This window comes from Schistocerca cancellata, chromosome 1 (genome assembly GCF_023864275.1).
Source record: "Schistocerca cancellata isolate TAMUIC-IGC-003103 chromosome 1, iqSchCanc2.1, whole genome shotgun sequence".
Classification (NCBI taxonomy): domain Eukaryota; kingdom Metazoa; phylum Arthropoda; class Insecta; order Orthoptera; family Acrididae; genus Schistocerca; species Schistocerca cancellata.
Window position 1 is genome coordinate 1069960057 of NC_064626.1, and position 19376 is coordinate 1069979432.

General features: G+C 43.9%; 1 protein-coding gene across 1 annotated transcript in view; it reads left to right on the forward strand.

The window, feature by feature from the left end:
• LOC126090801 (muscle-specific protein 20-like) overlaps window positions 1-19376 on the forward strand; it is a 164760-nt gene that overhangs the window by 113231 nt on the left and 32153 nt on the right. Inside the window, exon 2 of the mRNA XM_049907013.1 lies at window positions 10184-10395. Within this exon, the coding sequence (XP_049762970.1) occupies window positions 10184-10395 (212 nt within the window). The remainder of the gene's footprint in view (window positions 1-10183; window positions 10396-19376) is intronic.

Below are 19376 nucleotides of genomic sequence, written 5' to 3' on the forward strand. Positions count from 1 at the left end.
ACCTGGGGATAACAGTTATGAACAACTTAACTTGGAACGATTATAGGCATAATGTTTCGGGAAAGGCGAACCAAAGATTGCGTTTTATTGACAGACCACTTGAAGATCTACCAAAGAGATTACCTACACTACTCTTGTCTGTATTGCTGCACAGAATGGGTACTTACCAGATAGGGTTACGGAGTACATCAACAAAGTTCAAAGAAGACCAACACGTTTTACATTGTCACGAAATAGGAGAGAGAGTGTCTGTCACTGACGTGATACAAGATTTGGGTTGGACATCATTAAATCAAAGGCGTTTTTCATTGTGGCGGAATCTTGTCATGAAATTTCAGTCTCCAAATTTCTCCTCCGAATGCGAAAATATTTTGTTGACATCCAGCTACATAGAGAGAAATATCTTCGTAATAAAATAAGAGATAGCAGAGCTCGCAAGGAAATATTTAAGTGTTCGTTTTTCCTCCGCGCTGTTTTGGAGTGGAACGGTAGAGAAACAGTCTGAAGGTGGTTCGATATACCCTTTGCCAGGCACGTTAAGAGTGCACTGGAGAGTAGTCATGTAAATCTGTGTATAGTATTGTATTGTATTGCATGTTAACCGGGGGTCTAGAAACGGCGGAGAGGCTCCGGCCCCGCCGCAACTGCAATGGTCCACAACCCCACGACGACTACCGCAGTCAACTTCACCCCTCCCACCCCAGGCAACGTCTCACACCAGACGAGTGTAACCCCTACGTTTGCGTGGTAGAGTAATGGTGGTGTACGCGTACGTGGAGAACTTGTTTGCGCAGCAATCGCCGACGTAGTGTAGCTGAGACGGAATAAGGGGAACCAGCCCACATTCGCCGAGGCAGATGGAAAACCGCCTAAAAACCAACCACAGACTGGGCGACTCACCGGACCTCGACACAAGTCCGCCGGGCGGATTCGGGCCGGGGATCAGGCGCACCTTCCCAGTCCGGAAAGCCGTGCTTTAGACCGTACGGCTAACCGGGCGGGCAAATCTGTATATAGATGTAGAAATGATGCATGTAGTTTTTGTCGTTGCAGACACTGATGGCTGGCTGGAAATTTTGAATCTTTCATCGCGGTTTCAAAACTCCTATTTTCCAGTGATAAGTTTTTATGGTATGTGACATACACGAAGTTTCACTCTTTACCTGTCTTGAAAGATGCTGCCTTGCTTTCTGTTTAGATTTTGACTTAAGAGCTGACCGGGAGATGTATCATTTTTAAATCCTGAGAAAGGTGGGAAGATTCTACGAAACAATGACCCAACAATTTATCGTAGATGGTTGAGAAGAAGCAAATCCACATTTATAGCATTCACTGAAATTGACTGTTTGAAATTTTGAAGTATTTAGAGATAAAACACATGAAGCGAACGTATACCGAAACCATACAAGAGTTCTAGGAGTCGGAGGACGTTGAAGAGAGGCAATAACTGAGAAGGGAGTGAGGCAGAATTCTAGCCAATCTCTGATATTATTAAATCTGTACACTGAACAAACAGTAAAGGAAACGAAGGGACAATTTAAAAAAGGAAATAAAGTCTAACGAGAAAAAATAAATACTTTAAGTTTTGCCTGTGACACTAATCATTCAAGCCATGTACGCGATGACTCTCTTCAGACTCGCCAGGTGCATTTTATCTGGTGTTTCGGCAGATATTTGTAGTTTTGTTTTTGTAACGTGTAGTTGGAGTCAGCCAAAACAAACATTGCTCACCACTCATTTCATACGACACCCAGTGTCGATGGAAATAATCGTTTTGTTTCTCTTTACAAACAAAATGATTTTCAAAGTGGGATTTTACATGGCCATGCGACAGAGCGGTCCCAGATGTGTCTAATGTGATATTCGTTTTACCGATATGTACTAAGAGGACAGTAACGCACGGGGAATAACCACAACTCCAACAGCGATATCACCGCTCTGGCTCGCGATGACTCCTACCGCCATGCAGAAGTGCTAGAGTACTGATTATTCATCGTGGTTTTCTGTCCCTACAAGTACAAATCGGTAAAACGAATATCGTGCTAGAGTATCTGGTAGCATTCTGTCGAACGGACACGGTAAAACGAATGTCGCACTAGAGTAATCTGGCAGCGCTCTATCGAATGGACACGTGAAATTTCGATTTAAAAATAATTTTGTTTGAAACAGGAAACAGACAGACGCATTTCTTCGACGTTGGCAAGAAAGACGTGGTGAGCAGAATTTGTATGGTCTGTCACCAGCTACACGTTGCAAAAGCGAAACGGTAATATCCGCCGAAACACCGGAGAAAATGCGATTCAAGAGAAACACCTTATAAATAGCTAGAATGAATTACAGTATTACCCGCTATAATGTGATCTGGCCTACATGTTGCCAACGTTATTTCGACTATGCTGCAGAAGTTTCACTGGGAAGCCCTTACTCCACCAAGTGCCGATCTCTCCCCATGCGATTTCCATGTATTTGGAGCCCTGAAGAAAGACATTCATGACCGTCGATTTGCTTCGGATGAAGAGGGGCATGTCCGGTTATAACCATGGTTCCGTAGGCAACCGCAGGTATGTTTCTATGACGGCATTCACGGTCTTGTCTCACAGTGTCATACATGCATTAATAGACATGGATATTACTTTTTAAATAATGAACACTTAGCTTGCTTTTTTCCATCTGTCTCTTTTTCATGTGACTGCCCCTTATATGTACGGAGGCGCCAGAGACTCTATATTCATGAAGATGCAAAGTCAGTTCTTTTTGCTGATGATACAAGTATAGCAATCACACCCAAAAGGAAGAATCAGCTGAGGAAATTGCAAATAATGTCTTTCAGAAAATTATTAAGTGGTTCTCTGCAGATGGACTATCACTTAATTTTGAGAAAACACAGTTTATACAATTCTGTACAGTAAATGGCATAACACCATTGATAAATATAGACTATGAACGGAAGTCTGTTGCTAAGGTAGAATACTCAAAATTTCTGGGTGTGTGCACTGATGAGAAATTGCATTGGAAGAAACACATCGATGATCTGCTGAAACGATTAGGTTCAGCTACAGCTACAGCTACTTATGCTATTAGGGTTATCGCAAATTTTGGTAAATTATCCTACTATGCCTATTTTCATTCACTGATTTCATATGACGTCATATTTTGGGGCAATTCGTCATTAAGAGAGAAAGTATTCATTGCACAAAAGCGTGTAATCAGAATAATAGCTGGAGCCCAACCAAGATCACCTTGCATATATTTATTTAAGGAACTCGGGATATTCACAGTACCTTCGCAATACATATATTCACTTATGAAATTTGTCATTAATAACCCATTCCAATTCAAAAGTAACAGCGACGTGCATTGCTACAACACTAGAAGAAAGGATGATATTCACTATTCTGGATTAAATCTCACTTTGGCACAGGAAGGGGTGAATTATCCTGCCACAAAAATCTTTGGTCATTTGCCAAACCGTATTAAAAGTCTGACAGATAGCCAACCAACATTTAAAAGTAAATTAAAGAATTTCTGAATGGCAACTCCTTCTACTCAATAGATGAATTCTTAGATATGAAGTAGTAACTGTAAAAAAAATTAAATATTAATTATTTTTGTAAAGAAAACTTATGGTAAAGTGACACGTTCCACATCATTACGAAATGACGTATTCATGATCTATGGAACAAGGATTAATGTAGGTATGTATGAATGAATAATAGTTCCGGAACATCTAAAACAGGTTCGCAAACTGACAGCGCAGTTCTGTCTCACAACCCAGAAAGGTTTTCGCCTACACTGTCCTAAAAATTTAAAATGGTTGACTTCATTTATCGTTGAGAACCTTGGACAAACAAATTTTGCTTTTACAGGAGTGTAGTGTCATGTATTGTAATTAACTTGCAGTTATTCTTTAACCTCTTCTCTGAAAGCCACATGCTGATGCTTAATTGTTTCTAGCAAACAGAACACAGCATGTCATTCTGAAAGGAGAGAAGTCTTCAGACGTAAAACTACGTACCCCAACAGGGTTATGGAACCATTAGTTTTCACAACGTGTATAAATGACCTAGTAGATAACGTCGGAAGTTGTGTGAGGCTTTACGCGAATAATGCTGTTGTATATAGAAAAATCGCGACGCTAGAAAATTGTAGCGAAAGGCAGGAACATCTGGAGAAGATCGACGTTTAGGGCAATGATTGGTAATTTACCCTCAATATAAACAAATGTAACATGCGGCAAGTGCATAGGCAGAAAGACCCGTTATTGTATGATTACACAATTATAGAACAATCGCTGGAATCACTTCCATCAATTGAATATCCGGGAGTAGACGTATGGAGCAATATGATGTGGAAAGACCACGTAAAATTCATTATCAGTAAGGCAGATGCCGGACTGACATAATTTTGAAAAATATTCAGGAAGTGTAGTCCATGTACGCAGGAGGTAGCTTACAAAACTCTCGTTCGCTTGGTACTTGAATATTGCTCTTCGTTCTGGGATCCGTATTAGATAGGATTCTTAGAGGAAACAGAGAAGGTCTAAACAAGAAAGCACATTTCGTTACAGATTCGTTTAGTAAGCGCGAAAGCGTCACAGAAGCTCAGCCACCTCTATTGGCAGACGCTGCAAGAGAGGCGTTCTGCATCACTGTATGTCGTACTGTTAAAATTCTGAGAGCGAACGTTCCTCGGTGAGTCAGTCAACATATATATGGCGAGTCAAAAAGGACTTTACAACTTTAAAATGATGTACAAATTTATTGAAATAACTTACAGAATCGCTAGATGTGTCATTTTGCAGCAGATAACGTTTGAATCATGTTTTGCATTAGTACCCCATTCCGCCACCAGTAGCGCTAGCGTAGTGCACAGTTAAAATGGATATTTTCACTGGAATTGTGTGTCTGGATACGGTTGAAAACTTTTTAATTCCAGAGATCGATGAAGATGATCGAGGTGGGATGGTTTACTACCAGCAGGATGGTGCACCACCTCATTTCCTCACGGAAGTTCGAGGTTTCCTCGATAATCGCTTCCCAGGTCAGTGGATTGGCCGTGAAGGCCAATCGCATGGCCACCTCGCTCCCCACACTTGACACCACTGGATTTCTCTGCGGTTTTAGTAAAGACTGTGCGTGTTTCCCTCCCCACTAAACAGTTTAACCACCTGAAAAATCGAATCTACGCTGCCGTTGCACAAGTTACGCCCAACTTGCTGCAACAAGAGTGAGCAGGTATTGATTACCGGTGGGATGTTTGCCGCATCACAGATGATAATCATACCGAACCAAAATGACACCTGACACTTTTACGTGAAACTTGAGGTTTTCTGCTATAAAATAGCAAACAAATGGTTCAAATGGCTCTAAGCACTATGGGCATTAACATCTGAGGTCACCAGTACCCGAGACTTAGAATTACTTAAACTTCACTAACATAAGGACATCACACACATCCATGCGCGAGGCAGGATTCGAACCTGCGACCGTAGCAGCAGCGCGATTCCGGACTGAAGCGCCTAGAACCGATCGGCCACAGAGACCGGCTATAAAATAACACATCCACCGATTCTGTAAAATATCTCAATAAATTTCTATATCATTCCAAAGCTGAATAGCCCTTTTTGTCTCACCCTGTATTACTTCTTCCCACGTATATCCCATGAAAAGATCATGAAGTTGAAATCAGAGAGATTCTAGCCCACACGGAGGCTTACCATTAATCGTTCTTCTCGCGAACCATTTGGGACTGGATAAGGAAAAAGGGGGGGGGGACTGTGGTACACGAAGCCCCCCCCCCACCCCGCTTCACAGTGTGGGGTCACTTGCAGAGTATACATATTGTTGTTGTTGTTGTTGTGGTCTTCAGTCCTGAGACTGGTTTGATGCAGCTCTCCGTGCAAACAGTAAAGCTGCATGCCCTCGGGAAAAATTACGGCTGTAGTTTCCCATTCCTTTCAGCCGTTCGCAGTTCCAAAACAGCAAGGCCGTTTTGGTTAGTGTTACAGGGCCAGACCAGTCAGTCATCCAGACTGTTGCCCCTGCAACTACTGAAAAGGCTGCTGCCCCTCTTCAGGAACCACACGTTTGTCTGGCCTCTCAACAGATACCCCTCCGTTGTGGTCGCACTTACGGTACGGCTATCTGTATCGTTGAGACACGCAAGCCTCCCCACCAACGGCAAGGTCCATGGTTCATAGGGGAGGAGTATACATGTAGATGTAATATTACCGGTTACCCTATTAGCTACTCATTTCACGTCTCTGCCAATAAGAATTAAAAATTTTGAACCATTTAGTATGTTTAGTGGGAGAGTATTGACATATATGTATAAAAAAAACTACAGATACAGAACGGAACCCTGTGGCACAACCCCCTCACCCTCGATCACTCTGCATGGCTCCAGTTAGGGTCAAATCTCTCCGCTGTTCGTTGAGACTGGACAACCTTCTGCTTGCTCATTTCCAGACTAACGTAACGATCAGTTGACAGAGAATTCCTAGTGTAAGAGTACGGTTGCCCTCGCTTCAGAGTTCGAAATATAGTTTTAATTTTTGACGTGATATTTTGTGCTGCCAATAATTTCTCTGAGCTTCCGTGGACATGTTGCACGTCTGCTACGACTACCAGGTCTCTTGGTCGGTGTAGTATTTTACACAATTACGCAAAACTGATGTGCGTGGAAACAAACAGACGGAGGTCTGGAAGCGCGTGGGGCGAGACAAATGGAGGCGGCGGGCTGGCGGTCAGCGCGTTTGTTTTCCTTGGCCGCAGCCACGGTCAGCCCATTCACGCCCATGTTCCTCGGAGACCGGTCTGTGCGTCTCACGTATAACAAGCGTTACTTCCTAGCCTCTGTAACTCTGGTCTGTAGCTTTATCGAACATCAACACACAGGATGTGGACGACAGGGAAAATTATTAAGGAAGTAGAAAGTTTCAGGAGACATTGCTTTATTGAATTAATGATAATAGTTATTTCGTTCCATTCTTGACATATCATTTTCATACAAGTAATTTCTTACTGAAATTAAGACAGGAACCAGTCATTACTATTTATTTTAACGTTAAGGTGTGGTTTTAAAACCTGAACAGTTCATGACTAAGACAGTAATACCGGAGAACGTTTTTTTACGACGTTTTTTGCATAATGTGCAACGCAACAGCTCGAATGGGGTTATTAATGGACCATGGGATGTGTTGGCAATCGCTGACTTTGTGGTTAACAGCGCTCCAAATGGGTGTGCAGCTCCACAACTATCGATCGTAAAAAATCGACAAGACATCTTAAGAACGATGACGATGATAAAGTCCCATACGGGCCGATGTGGGAGACCCGCACCCCCGTACTAGTCAAGGTCCTAGTGGAGGTGGTTTGCCATTGCCATCCTCCGACCGTAATGGGGAAGAATGATGATGATAATGAGGACGACATAACAATAGCCAGTCATCTCGGAGCAGGTGAAAATCCCTTACCCCGCCGGGAATCGAACCCGGGACCCCGTGCTCGAGAAGCGAGAACGCTACAACGAGACCACGAGCTGCGGACAAGATACAATACATCAAATATACATCGAGGGAAGATTCCAGAACTTTCCAAAAGAGAAATTCATAATGCCTTGCGGATCCAATCTGATTAGGCAATGTATGAATTGTAACAGAGTAACAACACAAAGCTACTATTTAGACAACGCCTGCAAATTGCGACTGACGATACATCCACTGTAGACTATAAAAAAAATGCCTTAAACTACTTGGTAACGGAAACTCGGACAAAAGTCTGTGAAAGTCGCAGACATACTGTGTATGAAAGACACAGACAAAATGGCTGCCGCTTCAATTAAACAAAGCAATGCCTCACTGAATCTGGCCACTGAACTAGTGCCGTTTCTAATTCTTAAGTAACACCTCATGCACTACAGAGATAATTAATGTTGAACATCGCAGCCTGTGCCAACGGCCTTGCCGCAGTGGTCTACATCTACATCTACATGGATAATCTGCAAATCGCAAGTGCCTGGCAGAGTAACACCGGATCCCTCACATCACCTAAGTTAAGCGCTGTCGGGCTTGGCTAACACTTGGATGTGTAGCCGGCCGGTGTGGCCGAGCAGTTTTAGGCGCTTCAGTCTGGAATCTCGCGACCACTACGGTCGCAGGTTCGAATCCTGCCTCGGGCATGGATGTGTGTGATGTCCTTAGGTTAGTAGGTTTAAGTAGTTCTAAGTTCTACGAGACCGATGACCTCAGATGTCCCATAGTGCTCAGAGCCATTTGAACTTGGATGGGTGACCGTGCACTCAGCCCTTGTGAGGCAAACTGAGGAGCTACTTGATTGAGAAGTAGCGGCTCCAGTCTCTGAAACTGACATACGACCGGGAGAGCGGTGTTCTGACTACATTCCCCTCCATATCCGCATCAAAAAAATGGTTCAAATGGCTCTGAGCACTATGGGACTTAACATCTGTGGTCATCAGTCGTAGAAATTAGAACTACTTAAACCTAACTAACCTAAGGCCATCACACACATCCATGCCCGAGGCAGGATTCGAACCTGCGACTGTAGCAGTCGCGCGGTTCCGGGGTGAGCGCCTAGAACCGCTCGGCCACAGCGGCCGGCATATCCGCATCCAGTGACGCCTATGAGGTGAGGATGACACTGCGGCGGGTCAGTACCGTTGGCCCTTCATGACCTGTTCGGGAGGAGTTTTGTTTAGTGTGTTCGAGAGTGGAATAATAGAGAATTATTGTGAATGCGTTTCGATGAACCCTGTGCCAGGCACTTAAATGTGATTTGCAGAGTATCCGTGTAGATGTAGAAAAATAACGGAGATCGCGCAAGTCGATTGACGATGTTGTACAGGGCGGAATACTTTTCGGTAATGTAGGAGGACGGACTCTACTAGTTCCGCTGTACGTGCTGTTGGCAGGATACCGTGTAACCAACACCGACTCAAAGAAAGGCCTCGGCGCTTGTTGGTGACGTCATGTCAGCTAGGCACTGCGAACGCCAGGTCCGTTGCAGGCAGAAACGCCTGGGCGTGCTTATCAATATAAATCTCTTCTTTTTGGACAAAATTCTTGGTATTGTTTTGGATTCTGCAGTTTTATTTAGATGAAAGATTTTCTTACAATCGTAAAGCTACAAATGAAGATCATAGTTCTGTATTACTGAACCCTGTCGAAACAAGCGTAGATCAATATGAGAAGATACTTTGACCCATTGCAAGCCTCGGAAATTTTACATTCAAGTAACTATATTTACTTGATCCACCGAAACTTACCCCAACCCCCTTACAATGAACTCGTTGCTTTTATTTATTTATTTATTTTCGTTTGACATCGTCACTGGAAATGTGAACTAATTTACATGTGTAAATGTCCAACTGTTGCCAGTCATTAGATTACAGTCGTTTTCAACGAAAGGAATTCTAAACAGGAAAGAAAATAGCTTCATACTTCGAAAATCCTGCTGAGCTTAAACTTTTTTAAACATGCACATTAGAAAAGATAAATATTCCCCTCTTGCAACTGAAAGGAGAAGCTTTATCAGATAAAAAAATTTTATTTGATAAAACAAGTATCTCTCTTTTGCCTCTTCTTCTGTCCCCCACCCCCTCCCCCAACGTGTACAATCGCAAGATATTTCATTAACATTCAGTGCTCCTCACCCCATAGTCCACCAAGATACCTAAAGAAGAGCACCAATACGTTCACAGTTTCTTGTAAAAGCAATCCAGTACAAACGCAACTTCCTCAGATTTACAAATAAGGTAAAGAAGCACGAATTCTGTTGCTGATGGACCATGAAGTCGTTTTTGTCTGTCAATCCTTAAAACAGGTGGAAATTTAAGTTCAGGAGTACACTATTTGTTAAGAAGTTTAATGAATTGCACAATTAATTGATTGCAGAAATCTCTCAGAACAATGTGTGTTGGTCAACTACCGCCAATAGTTTCACATTTTCCTGTGTCATAGAGGGAGACACCACCCTTATGAGTATGCCTGCAACAGACCTGGCGTTGGCCGTGCCTAGCTGACGTGACGCCACGAACAAGCGCCGAGGCCTTCCTTCGAGTCGGTGTTGGTGTGACAAGCTGCGTCTGACGCGGGTGCTTTCCTTTTGAGTCGGTGTTGGTGTAACAAGCTGTGTCTGACGCGGGTGCTTTCCTTTTGCTGCTGCAGGTGGCGGGTCGGCGAGACCCCGAGCAGGAGCGCGAGGCGCAGCAGTGGATCGAGGCGGTGACGGGCGAGCGCTTCCCGCCGGGCGTGCCCTACGAGGACGCGCTGCGCGACGGCATCCTGCTGTGCAAGCTGATGAACCGCCTGCAGCCGGGCATCATCCAGAAGGTCAACGTCTCCGGCGGCGACTACAAGATGATGGACAACCTCAGCCAGTCAGTACCTAGCACTCAAACGCACGCCACTACAGCTTCCGCTCGTGCACGATAACTTGGCGATTGCACTGGTGCTGCCACAAGCGGAGAAAATCGGTACCGTAGTGTGTTAGTCGCAAGAATAAACCTGATTGAAACATTGCAATATGCATGCTTCCACGTTTGCTGGAATCCCACTGGATTTCATTGGACGTGGAGCAGAAGCCAAGCTGTTTCGTGTACAGTCAAGTACGGTAATAAGGACACGTTTTATGCTGTGCGTTATGTGCACACCGACTGAACGATAATACGGTTCAAATGGCACTGAGCACTATGGGACTTAACATCTGTGGTCATCAGTCCCCTAGAACTTAGAACTACTTAAACCTAACTAACCTAAGGACATCACACACATCCATGCCCGAGGCAGGATTCGAACCTGCGACCGTAGCAGTCGCGCGGTTCCGGACTGAGCGCCTAGAACCGCGAGACCACCGCGGCCGGCCGATAATACGGGACAACAGCTTTACCGGTGCACGTAACTTGGACAGCACAGGGAAACTAACTGGTCCAACTAACCTGCAATGGTACGAATAGTTGCAGTTAAGACGTAAATTGGCGAACAGAGAAACAACGTAGCTTCGAATGCCATTTAATTTTTAAACAGAGTTCCAGCAATATCGCACACTTGTTTGGGGAGCAGACAGAAGAATAACATGCTCTCGTTCTTAGTTAACATAGTATTGTAATTAAAAACAAGAGTACAGAAAATTCCTAACTTAAACACAAGGTAATTTTTCTGAGCGAGCTATGTGCGACTCAAAAGTGTATTGCGGCGATTTCGTCGTATACTTAACCTTGTGGCGCCTAGTGTCCGCTACAGTGGACAGCTTTTAATAGTCGCTTCTTTGGCATTTTCAATCAGTCCTGAGGCTACAAATGCACACCGTTCACTGCAGTCGGCACTCTCTACTGCTGTTATGTTATACGCAGCCATATGCAGCCTCATGACTGATTGAAAACGCCAAAAAATTGACCACGATATGTTGTCCACTGCAGTGAAATTCATGCACCACAGGGATAAATATTGAAGCCATTCAAGGCATTCTGAACTCCTTCCAAATCGGAATACGAGCAATAGACTTCCGTACTAGAATTGAGATCTACCACGTTTTTGACGAGCTGATCGACAATAGATTCCACGAAACAATCCAAGCGCCGGTTTATCTTCTCTTATGACGTGCGGTTCTATATCCCGCCAGCTTTCGGTAGTGAGGCGTGACAAAACTTCGTGCATTAGTTCCAGTACGTCTGGCAGCTTAAATGCCTCTCGCGACAAGTATCGTAACTTGGTTCCAGATCAGTTCTGTAGGTATGGTGGCAACGGTAAAGAACAGCATTTCTGTAGTGTTCTCGATGCCGTGAAAATTATTGTTTTCCATGTTTGTACGACGCTTATCACTATAGCTCGTGTGAGATCACATATGTGATATAAAGGCCGAGCGGTTCTAGGCGCCCAGCCCGGAACCGCGCGACTGCTACGGTCGCAGGTTCGAATCCTGCCTTGGGCATGGATGTGTGTGATGTCCTTAGATTAGTTAGGTTTAAGTAGTTCTAAATTCTAGGGGACTGGTGACCACAGCTGTTAAGTCCCATAGTGCTCAGAGCCATTTGAGCCATTTTTTGATATAAAATAATGGGTATGATCCAAATAAAAATTATTTGATTTTTCACTTTTGTCCTAAAAAATTTAATTTGTTATATGTTCTTAATTTAAACAATCTTCGATAATCATGAACGTATATTTGCAAAGAAATCTTGAGTTTTGCGTGCAATATGTAAGTAGAAACAAGAATACGCGCATTTCAAAAAAATAATTATTAGTTATGTTTTTATTTAACATATATATGGTTAATTTTATATTTAAAAGATTCACATATTCAAAATTGAACGAAGAAAGGAGACTAAAGTGAGAGTTGCTTACGAATTTACGACGCTACCCATTCAGCCATACATAACTTTCACAAGCCCCCTTAAATTTAGTAAATAATGTCCCCGGAAAGCTTCGAAGCAGATTTTTGTTTGTAAACTTGTGAAAAATTTTGAAAACAATATTTCAAACCACGTTTTAACGGTGTTTCACGATCGTATTTCACTACCGAGCAGGAAACAGCTTCAGCTATTTTCCATCGCGACAGTACGAGCACAACAGTACAGTGACTGGGACTGTACACGATTTCTTAAACAAAAACTACGTAGCTAGATTATGATAAAAAAACGTTGATGGCTGTTAATACACTAGAATATCTTAAAATTTCATTTACCGCGATATAGTAACAAGATATCTAATACATAAATAGGATCTCCTTGCAAGAGCCTAACAACACCAGTGTACGTGTGCTACGGTGCTGGCCAATCAACGCTCTTGTGTTTGTTTACATCAGGTTTATTCTTAGAATGAACATAGTATAGCTGAAAGATATTCATTTTTCTCAGAGCGCTGCCAACGTTAAGCTGCCACTAGGCGCAAAGTATTACCGTACACCTGGTTAAGAGTAAGGTGCCAGATGATCGGCAAGCAGCCAACACTGTCGTCCTCTTACCACTCCTCTCCCCTCGGCAGTCTTAAGCAGAGTGCAAGGCACGCCACCTGCCCTTACCGATAGCCACCGCGCGAATCGTCAACTTATCGTGAACAAGCAGTGTCTTACACACTACAGGACATTAAAATTGCTACACCAAGAAGAAATGCAGATGATAAACGGGTATTCATTGGACAAATATATTATACCAGAACTGACATATGATTACATTTTCACGCAATTTGGGTGCATAGATCCTGAGAAATCAGTATCCAGAACGACCACCTCTGGCCGTAATAACGGCCTTGATACGCCTGGGCATTGAGTCAAACAGAGCTTGGATGGCGTGTACAGGTACAGTTGCCCATGCAGCTTCAACACGATACCACAGTTCATCAAGAGTAGTGACTAGCGTATTGTGACGAGCCAGTTGCTCGGCCACCATTGGCCAGACGTTTTCAGTTGGTGAGAAATCTGGAGAATGTGCTGGCCAGGGCAGCAGTCGAACATTTTCTGTAGCCAGAAAGGTCCGTACAGGATCTGCAACATGTGGTCGTGTATTATCCTGCTGAAATGTAGGGTTTTGCAGGGATCGAATGAAGGGTAGAGCCACGGGTCGTAACACATCTGAAATGTAGCGTCCACTGTTCGAAGTGTCGTCAATGCGAACAAGGGGTGACCGAGACGTGTAACCAATGGCACCCCATACCATCACGCCGGGTGATACGCCAGTATGGCGATGACGAATCCACGCTTCCAATGTGCGTTGACCACGATGTCGCCAAACACGGATGCGACCGTCACGATACTGTAAACAGAACCCGGATTCATCCGAAAAAATGACGTTTTGCCATTCGTGCACCCAGGTTCGTCGTCGAGTACACCATCGCAGGCGCTCCTGTCTCTGATGCAACGTCAAGGGTAACCGCAGCCATGGTCTCCGAGCTGATAGTCCATGCTGCTGCAAACGTCGTCGAACTGTTCGTGTAGATGGTTGTTGTCTTGCAGACGTCCCCATCTGTTGACTCAGGAATCGAGACGTGGCTGCACGATCCGTTACAGCCATGAGGATAAGATGGCTGTCATCTCGACTGCTAGTGATACGAGGCCGTTGGGATCCACTACGGCATTCCGTATTACCCTCCTGAACCCACCAATTCCATATTCTGCTATCAGTCATTGGATCTCGACCAACGGGAGGAGCAATGTCTCGATACGATAAACAGCAATTGCGATAGGCTACAATCCGACTTTTATCAAAGTCGGAAACGTGATGGTACGCATTTCTCCCCCTTACACGAGGCATCACAACAACGTTTCACCAGGCAACGCCAGTCAACTACTGTTTGTGTATGAGAAATGGGTTGGAAACTTTCCTCATGTCAGCACGTTGTAGGTGTCGCCACCGGCGCCAACCTTGTGTGAATGCTCTGAAAAGCTAATCATTTGCATATCACAGCATCTTCTTCCTGTCGGTTAAATTTCGCGTCCGTAGCACGTCATCTTCGTGGTGTAGCAGTTTTAATGGCCAGTAGTGTATGTAAAGCGAAGGTGGAGGGGGGAAGAAAGGAAAGGGATTACTGCGTCGGGACATTACGCAGAATCAGCGGCGACGAAAGATAATGTGTACCGGATTGTGATTCGAAACCTTGGCCTACTGCCTATTAGGCAGGTGCGTTAGTCACTGCGCCATGTGGGACACTGTTATTGCAACTGCCCTGACTATCTCGGCATGCCTCACCGCCGACGCACACTCCCACCGAGCGCCATGTGTCCATAGTCCCTGTCCATTTCCTCCATGCTCGCTACTCTGAGATTCCCTCAGGAGGTCGGACGTACTTGTGCATCCGCATTGAACAAGGTGGATCCATTGCCAAGACACGGGTTCCCAGTTAGATGCCGTGCTTCTTGACTTCCGCAAGGCGTTTGATACAGTTCCCCGCATTCGTTTAATGAACAAAGTAAGAGCATATGGACTATCAGACCAATTGTGTGATTGGAGTGTATACCGTAGACACAGGCTGCACAACGAAGGGGGAGGCGTGTTTATAGCGATAAAAACTGCAATAGTATCGAAGGAAATTGACGGAGACCCGAAATCTGAAATAATTTGGGTGAAGGTCACGGTTAAAGCAGGATCAAACATGGTAGTTTGCAGACAAACAAAAATTACACGAAGCGAAATGTGGTGTGAAGAGAGCTATGCGAGAGGCGTTCAATGAATTCGAAAGTAAAGTTCTGTGTACTGACTTGGCAAAAAATCCTAAGAAATTTTGGTCTTATGTCAAAGGGGTAGGTGGATCAAAACAAAACGTCCAGACACTCTGTGACCAAAATGGTACTGAAACAGAGGATGACAGACTAAACGCCGAAATACTGAATGTCTTTTTCCAAAGCTGTTTTACAGAGGAAGATAGCACTGTAGTTCCTTCTCTAGAGTGTCGCACAGATGACAAAATGATACATATCGAAATAGATGACAGATGGATAGAAAAACAATTAAAATCGCTCGAAAGAGGAAACGCCGCTTGACCTGATGGAATATCAGTTCGATTTTACACAGAGTACGCGAAGGAACTTGCCCTCCTTCTTGCAGCGGTGTACCGTAGGTCTCTAGAAAAGCGTAGCGTTCCAAAAGATTGGAAAAAGGCAAAGATCATCCCCGTTTTCAAGAAGGGACGTCGAACAGACGTGCAAAACTATAGACCTATATCTCTAACGTCGATCAGTTGTAGAATTTTGGAACACGTTTTATGTTCGAGTATAATGACTTTTCTGGACACAAGAAATCTACTCTGTAGGAATCAGCATGGGTTTCAAAAAAGACGATCGTATGAAACTCAGCTCGCGCTATTAGTCCACGAGACTCAGAGGGCCATAGACACGGGTTCCCAGGTACATGCCGTGTTTCTTGACTTCCGCAAGGCGTTTGATGCAGTTCCCCACAGTCGTTTAATGAACAAAGTAAGAGCAGACGGACTATCAGACCAACTGTGTGATTGGATTGAAGAGTTCCTAGATAACAGAACGCAGCATGTCATTCTCAATGGAGAGAAGTCTTCCGAAGTAAAAGTGACTTCAGGTGTGCCGCAGGGGAGTGTCGTAGGACCGTTTCTATTCCCAATGTATATAAATGACCTTGTGGACGACATCGGAAGTTCACTGAGGCTTTTTGCGGATGCTGTAGTATATCGAGAGGTTGTAACAATGGAAAATTGTACTGAAATGCAGGAGTATCTGCAACGAATTGACGCATGGTTCAGGGAATGGCAACTGAACCTCAACGTAGACAAGTGTAATGTGCTGCGAATACATAGACAGAAACATCCTTTATCATTTAGCTTCAATATAGCAAGTCAGCAACTGGAAGCAGTTAATTCCATAAATTACCCGGGAGTAGGCATTAGGAGTGATTTAAAATGGAATGACCATATAAAATTAATCGTCGCTAAAACAGATGCCAGACTGAGATTCATTGGAAGAATCCTAAGGAAATGCAATCCGAAAACAAAGGGAGTAGGTTACAGTACACTTGTTCGGCCACTGCTTGAATACTGCTCACCGATGTGGGATCCGTACCAGATAGGATTGATAGAAGAGATAGAGAAGATCCAACGGAAAGCAACGCGCTTCGTTACAGGATCATTTAGTAATCGCGAAAGCGTTACGGAGATGATAGATAAACTTCAGTGGAAGGCTCTGCAAGAGAGACGCTCAGTGGCTCGGAACGGGCTTTTGTTGAAGTTTCGGGAACATACCTTCACCGATGTGTCCCTCCAACGTATGTTTCGCGAAGATACTATGAGGATAAAATCAGAGAGATTAGAGCCCACACAGAGGCATACCGACAATCTTTCTTTCCACGAACAATACGAGACTGGAATACATGAGAGAACCGATAGAGGTACTCAAAGTACCCTTTGCCACACATCGTCAGGTGGCTAGAGGAGTATGGATGTAGTTGTAGATGTAGATACACGAATCAGTTATATGAATTGTTGATGTCTATTCTTTCGGACATGTCTGTTTCCAGTCCGAGAATACCAAATACGGACGCCCAATAGCCAGAAAGTGACCTAGCGAGTATAGTTTACTGCACACAGGAAGCTGCGTCACCTGCTTTCCAGGGAACTTTGCTCTCTTAGTATGTTCGTACGTTACCATCCCTGTACACGGGAATATACTTCAGAATTTTTTTAAGATTTCCCCGCTGTTAGAATAATCTTTTCGACCATTGTGTGTTGCTAACGACCCACCTCAAAAATACACTGACGAAAATGCGAAGTGTTACTCCGTGAAGCATCAGTGAAATATCAATCATATCTTTAGGAAATATTCATGTGCACCTATATAACTACTCTGCAATTCAGGCTTAGCTGCCTGGCAGAGGATTCATCGAACCACCTTCAGACTATTTCTCTATCGTGCCACACACTAACAGCACACAAATCTTTCCGCACGAGCTCTGATTTTTATTACTTTATTATGATGATCATTCTGTCTGTGTAGGCTGGCATCAATAAATATTTTCATATTCAGAGGAGAAAGGTGGTGACTCAAATATCGCGAACGTATCTCTCCGTAATGAAAAAAGCCGTTCTTTTAATGAGTGCCACCACAAGTCGTTTACCATAGCCAAGACACTACCTCCCCTATTTCGCGGTAATACAATACGAACTACCCTTCATGGAGGCGGCCGCTGTGGCCGAGCGGTTCTAGGCCCTTCAGTCTGGAACCGTGCTGCTGCTACGGTCGCAGGTTCGAATCCTGCCTCGGGCATGGATATGTGTGATGTCCTTAGGTTAGTTAGGTTTAAGTAGTTCTAAGTCTAGGAGACTGATGACCTCCGATGTTAAGTCCCATAGTGCTTAGAGCCATTTGAACCTTCTTTGGACTTTTCTGATCTCTTCCGTTAGTTCTATCTGATGAGGATCCCACATCGCAAAGCAGTACTCTAGCAGAGGACAGCGAGCGTAGTGGAGGCGGTTTCATTATTAGACCTGTTGCATCTTCTAAGTGTTCTGGCAATAAAGCACAGTCTTTCACTCCACTTCCCCACAAAATTGCCTATGTGGTCGTTACAATTAACGGTGTTCGTAAATGTAATCCGTAGGTTTTTAATTGAATTGGCCGTCTTTTAATTTGTGATATTTATCGTACAACTGAAATTTAACGGATTTCTTTTATGTGTTGAGAAAAGAGACAGCCAGAGTTGCAACTAAAATGGATCTTTATTTAGCCGGTTTCGGGCTATGCCCGTTCTCAAAATTCCAATTTATCCAAAGACAAGTTAAATTCGAGTGCAAAGCATAAATGTATAGCACATCGCAACCAGTACACATCAAAGTTTACAAAGTAAAATGTGCGTCCAAAATAGCAATAAATAAAGTGGGTACATTTGAGTATGGTGCCAACAAATGTTCGTTAACGAATGGCAGTGGTCATGTTGAGGGTTACTAGGAAACTTCGGAGAAGTGCCGCTCTCTTCGGGCCATGATTCCATTACTTCGGAGAAGGTTGTTTCCATAGCACTTCACAATCTTAAAAACAAGTTTTGTACAAAACGATTACACAACATACGTGGCACATACGTATCTTTCGTAAGTGTGTTTATGAACGCACGTAAAATGCAGTATAATGCTAAGACCTAACTTACAGATCCAGAGAGGGTAATTTCATCTACATGACGTAAGGCTCATGTGGATGGCCTCATGTGGATAACCTTAACGTTTCCTTATTTAGAGTCAATTGCCACTTTCCGCAGACTACAGATATCGTGTCTAAGTTCATGATGTAACGATTATTCAATAATAAAATTTTTATTCCTTTCGAAACTGATATCCACAATCAACATTAATATGAAATGTTACCCCCAGAATTACGGATACAGTTTTGTATTCGTTGAAATTGGCATGGAAGCAAATAGCCTCCAAGTGTAATCTTGAAGAGTTTTTTCATATCGGAACTTTATGCTGTGTCCATTGACTAAGGCAGCTGGCTGGAGTCTCGTATGAAAGTGTACGTCTTCCTATAGCATCCCAGTCAGAGTCTGCAGGTGAGAGACGACTGCTTACTTGGCAACTAGTCGGTGATCCGTACTTTCCTTAAAGCGTTTGTGGTGTGAACTACGGTGTAGGCTCTTGCATTATCCTGCCATCTAGTACAATGACAATAGCGCTTACCAGCTCCCTTCCATCATTAGCGAATCACTCGTTTCGTCATATCCCTGCATAATGAGTGTAACAAGGGGAACCCGCCATACGTCGCCTCCGATACAGTTGAAACTTGGCAGGGTGGCAAACGGATGAAAATAAACGGCCCCTGTTTTGGCTTACGTGGCAAAACACGCAATAGCTTCCGAGAAAATGACGACCATAGTTTCGGCGCGACATCATCAGACTAGTCGCACCATGCAATACC